Here is a 5,648-nt window from a genome sequence, read left to right as displayed (position 1 = left end):
AAGATAACAGTTATGTCTAGAATCGTCTCGGAGCCTATAAAACGACTTCACACCCAATTGTCGGATCTTGCAACGGTCAGATATATTTTTTATGTTTCACACCACCACATACAAGATCCTATTTATATTATGAATCCAACAACGGGTGAGCACCTCCATCTTCCACAAATAGGCGATCCTAGACCAGCGCCACATATTGGTTGGAGTCCGCGGAACGTAATAGGGGGATTTGGCTATTGTCAACGTACCGGTCAATACAAGGTAGTTCGAATTCACGTGGATGGTGATGCGGAAGTACACACGCTAGGGGACAGAATGGGATGGAGGAACATCAGTAAAATTCCTTATACTTTCTGGGATTCAGGTGTATATGCACATGGGTGTGTTTTTTGGATAGATCAATGTCAGGGAAATATTCACATTGTATCTTTCAATTTGGACACTGAGGCGTTCCATTCACATTCGCCACCCCCGCATCAGGTTCCTGGTAGAAATTCTAGGTTAGGTTCTCAGACGCCAACACTTGGGATGGTCTTGTTTGGATCTCGCCTTATATTTTACTACAATTATGATGGGCCATTATCTTGTCGAGATGATCCCTTGTTTGATTTCTGGGCACCCATTTCCGACGAGAATATTCGTGGCTGGGCACCTGGCGGGGAATGAAATTGGAATCTTGAGAGGAGCATTCTCTTGAAAGGGCCTGTGGAAATTATACACCGATAGCCTTGGGAAATAACGATGACATCCTATTCCAGAGCCACGAATAATTAACGCGTTACGATAAACGCATCAGAACCTTGAAAAATATTACGGGGATTCTAGAGACTCGGATACCCATGAAGGGGAAAACTGGCTTTCTTCTTTCTTATGATATTTATCGGTATCACTCACGGCATATCATTCCATGTCTCACTGACTCTATCTAATTACTGGCCTCTGCTTTTTCTGACGAATTCCATTGACCTGCCGCTTGGCCTGAACAGTGAACCACAAGCCTATTAGGACGGGACCCACTAAATAAGGATCCAAGATTACCAGACGCAGAGCTAACCCAAGTTTTCTTCTTATGCTTAACACATATACGTCCAATTTTCCTTTTCTGACTAATTTATCTTGATCCATTCTCATGACCTCTGAGACTAATATGGCTATTGGCCTAAGTTGTTTACTTACTTGTTAGAGTAAGGAACCGACAAGCTTGGGGATAAATGTCAGAGTTATTCCTCACATGCGGAGCGCCGTCTCGTTAAAGAATTTTGAAAGACACTCGGAAGTGTTTACTCGCGATGTCGATGCCACTAACACAATCCTTCGGTGAAACATGTAGCGTTTTTTGTTATGTTTTTTCATTTAACGTGTAATATGATATTTTATAATTTATTCTTTTTATTTAAGGTTGGGAGTGTTTTTCTTTATATACATATTTGCTCCAAATAAGTTAATATAATCAGATAACTTGACAAGCCCCTGGTGCATTTTGGGTACACAATCTCTGTAACAATTTCATGCGAATTTCATTCCCTCGTGGAAAGAAGATGTGTTTCCTTAAAAACTGACTAGGGTATTTTATAGAATGATTTTTTAGGGACCATGGTTTTTTTGAGGGGATCATGGTTTTATTAGGCCACCTTCCCTATAGTGATAAGGGGTGTCCTAAAACGTTGAAATGACTAACCTATCATTAACCTAATTTAATTTAAAACCAACCTAATAACCACATATATATATATATAACTACCACCTCCTCCCACCACCACTGCCGATTACCACCACCACCACCTACGATTATCACCACCACTAACCACCGATTACCACAACCACCTCCTCCCACCACCACCACCACCGCCTATTTAGAAATGTAACAACATCAATGCAATCACAATTAAGTTCTGTTACATGATAATTTTATCGAGTATAAAAGATGCCAGCCGCAGCCTGATTCTGCCATGGGACCACTCCGGAGGTATTTTCCAACAAACCCTTCACTTTAATTTGATTTTGATTGCTTCAATCGAATAGAAATCATCAAAATAGGGTTTTAGTAGGAGTTACAGAGCCATGTTCGGTTAGGCCGATTTTCCAAAAAACCCTAGTTTACTAACCGAACTTCTTGAAAATGAAGAACACGCAGAACAGTTCGGTTCTATTGGATTTAAAACTAAGTCATCGAACTCTCTGTTCGGTTGTTTCGCAAAAAATTTTAAAATTACAAAGTAACCGAACTCCACCCTTAGAACCGAAAAAAAACAAATCCAGTCTAACCGAACTGTGTTGTTGTGGCCACTATCTTGAGTTCCAAAATAACCGAACTTAGCCAATAGAGTTCGGTTTTTCCGCAAAAAAATTTAAAACTACAAAGTAACCGAACTTAGCCAATAGAGTTCGGTTGATTCGCAAAAAATACTTTTAACCGAACTTCTTGTATTAGAACAACAGAAGTCCATAAGTTCGGTTCCTTCGCAAAATAAGGATATCACCGAACTTTAGTTTACGAAAATAATGAGAAGTCCACAAGTTCGGTTCGTTCGCAAAAATGTCAAGTTTTCTTTGTAACCGAACTCTACCTTTGAAACTTCGTAACCGAACTCTACCTAATTCGCCAAGAAATAAATTTCGTAGTAACCAAACGTTTGTCTAATTGTATATATGCATATATAAGCCCAGTTCGGTTGATTCGCAAAATATGTTGAAGTTTGCGAACCAACCGAACTTCTAACACTAGGTTACTTTTAACCTGCAGTTCGGTTGGGAACTTGGTTGCGTTGAAGTTTGCGAACTAACCGAACACACAAGATGTACCCAAATAAATTGTTAAGTTCAAAGTTCGGTTACCTACCATTTTATCCTAGGTAACCGAACATTACACTGTACGACCAAAACCTCCATTAACGAGCGAGTTCGGTAACCCACGTGTTTGGAAAACGTAACCGAACTACACTTTCAGGTGTGTTCGGTTACATGTTCTTGACATATGGTAACCGAACTGACCCAAATCTACATAAAAATTTTCATTTTTTTTGAAAGGTTGGAGCAATTCAACCAACACTATCTAAGTTTGAAGCACACCTGGGTACCCAAATACCCTTCCTCCGGTTGTGGTTGGTAAAATCCATCGTTTTTCATGTTTTCCTTCTTCATCTTCTCTAACTTTACTCTCTTAATAATTCTACTTCTTTAAAAAAAAAACCATCTGATTTTTTAATCTCACTAATTATCTTTAACTTAATCATCTCACTAATCATTACACTAACTATTATTAACACTAATTAATCATCGCCCAAAATTAATCAGGAGTGTAATTTAGGTAGGTATTAATATAAATATCCAGATAAGGGGTGACCTAGATTTACTTCTAATGTCTTTACCCAAAATAAAACCATGATCCAAAAAAAAACATGATCCCCAAAAAATCGTTCATTTTATAATAGTCACCTTCAAGATTTTAAGCATGCATAACAGGCCAACATGTTCACATCACCCCAAAGCAGCTCGTAGAAATATGGAATTGAGAGCCCAAGTGTACAAAGCCCTGTTCCTAAAATGGTAATGAAATCTCACTTCACTCACCTATTGGCTATTGATAACACATACTCACAGGGACACAGACGAGAGTTGCACTGCAACCATCAAAGAAGATTTAACTTAACAAGGAATTATGAACACTTTGCTTATTTGGGGAATATTATACTTGGATTGCATTTAATTGTAGTGCTGATAGCTGCATTGAAGACCACGAGGTAGGTAAACTTCACGCTTTTTGTTTCAATTTTGGGTTTCAAAACTTGTTCTTAACTGTTCTTTTTTTTAGCCCATCTTAAATTTGGTATTTATTTGTTTTAGATTTTGTTAAGAGAGAAAGTGATACATCAGTTCCGCTCAGAAAGATCACCAAGGACCAGTAATACAACAATATGCTCCAAAGTCGTATCTTAGACTTAAATGACGAACTTGTTTGAGAGAGTTAATGGGGATTTTGGAGCAACCTGCATATAATGGTTTTTAGGAATCATCTAAGATAATTGCACATGACACTGAATTTAATAACATAGTCATCACAGAAGTTGTTAAATCAGCAGATTAATAAATTAACACAAAGTAATTAAAAAAAAGACTTAATTTGAAAACAGAATCAGAAAGTATTCAAGGGAACAAAAAAGCATTCAACTCAGATGGAACAAAGTTTTACTTATCAGGCAGGTATTGACGTAATGACCTAAGTTGTGACAATTTGAACAAGATCGTGTCCCTTTAGATGGAGCAAGTCTTTCATAAGCAGACCGAAATCGACCACCCCTTGGACGATCAGGACCTCTGCCTGTATTGGGATGCAAAACAACAGTAGCATCCACATCCTCTGGGAGATACCAATCACAAGTCATGGCTCTATAGATAGGAGGCGCATACATACCTCTCCAGCTGGAAGTTCGGTAGTACTCCCCACAAAGAGTCTCCCACCTGACCCCAATCTTCTGGCATACCGCCATCACATGGCCACAAGGAAAATGCTCTAGTGTAAAAACTCCGCAAGTGCACGTCTTCCGCACAAGATCGACGATGTTCTGATCCTGGTTATCACTCTCATTTATTTCATATTGCTCATCTATCACATGGATGACACTACACTTCATAGCCAATATTCTGCGTTCCTCTATAGCTTCATGGGCGTGTTTACTGAAGGCATGGTGCCAATCATTAGATTCTTGTCTACGAACAGAGAACCATTTCATGAGCGTTTTCCGAAGATAATCTACTAAATGACATATGGGCACATCTTTGAATGTCAATATTTTCGCATTCCAACTCTCGCAGGCGTTCGTCGTCATGAGACTATAACGGGCTCCTTTAGCGTAAACCCTGGCCCACATGTGTGGTCCAATATCCCGTACGTCATCTGCAGCCGTTGGGCTCAGATTTCGAAGATCCACCATAGCTTGTTTATGTTCATGCTCAGTGTAAGCTTGGGCAGCACTCCAAAACAACCAAGCCGCTTCATTGTTGTGGTATTTGTTTTTGATGTTCTCTGCATTTTAAAACCTCACAATTTACATATCGAGTAATGAGCAAAGCTGTTAGAGCATAGCTCGGTCAAATTCGCATGCATTGCTATATCAAGCATGTTTGTCAATGTTAGTGATCAAAACTATAAAGTCTTGATTTCTATCCTATTAGCTAAGTCTCGGACTAGGATAGGAAAAGTGTAGTTGATCTCAAGGACTTCGTGGTGATTCAACGACGAAGAACTACACCAAGGAACCGTGGAACTTCATCAACAAAAAGGCATGTGAAGACTTGAACTTATCTATCACTCGAAAGTCTATCTATTCTTTTCCTACTTCAGACTAGATCATATACACTTGATATTTCGAGCTGAGTATTCATTGCTTATCTTTTACTCGAAATCATGTGTTGGTAAAGTGTTTCGCTTTGATCAGGTTTATCTTCACCTAGTGATGAAAGTCATGAAAGTTTCAATCACTTTGGAAATTGATCTGACGAGAAAGGTCTGTTGTTCTTCACGACTGAATATCGCCCTATGAGAATGTTTCAATGATTTAAATGAGAGTTTTGATTATATAACAATGTATTCCTTGAACCGAAGTTTTCGAACTTTGTTGATCAAGAGAAATCGGTAGGATTGTGGAATT

The 5,648-nt window shown here is 38.8% G+C and overlaps 1 protein-coding gene across 1 annotated transcript; it reads right to left on the bottom strand.

The window, feature by feature from the left end:
- Window positions 1–4,163: 4,163 nt before the first annotated feature.
- LOC113359814 lies at window positions 4,164–4,931 on the bottom strand. Its single transcript, XM_026603390.1, has one exon. The coding sequence runs from the start codon at window positions 4,929–4,931 to the stop codon at window positions 4,164–4,166; it is 768 nt and encodes a 255-aa protein (XP_026459175.1).
- Window positions 4,932–5,648: the final 717 nt, after the last annotated feature.

The sequence above is a fragment of the Papaver somniferum genome, chromosome 3, assembly GCF_003573695.1.
Source record: "Papaver somniferum cultivar HN1 chromosome 3, ASM357369v1, whole genome shotgun sequence".
NCBI lineage: Eukaryota > Viridiplantae > Streptophyta > Magnoliopsida > Ranunculales > Papaveraceae > Papaver > Papaver somniferum.
This window is presented reverse-complemented; position numbering and strand designations above follow the sequence as displayed.

Coding starts and splice junctions, on each gene's coding strand:
- LOC113359814 (XM_026603390.1), bottom strand. CDS start 4,931: ATGGTGGATCTTCGAAATCTGAGCCCAACGGCTGCAGATGACGTACGG.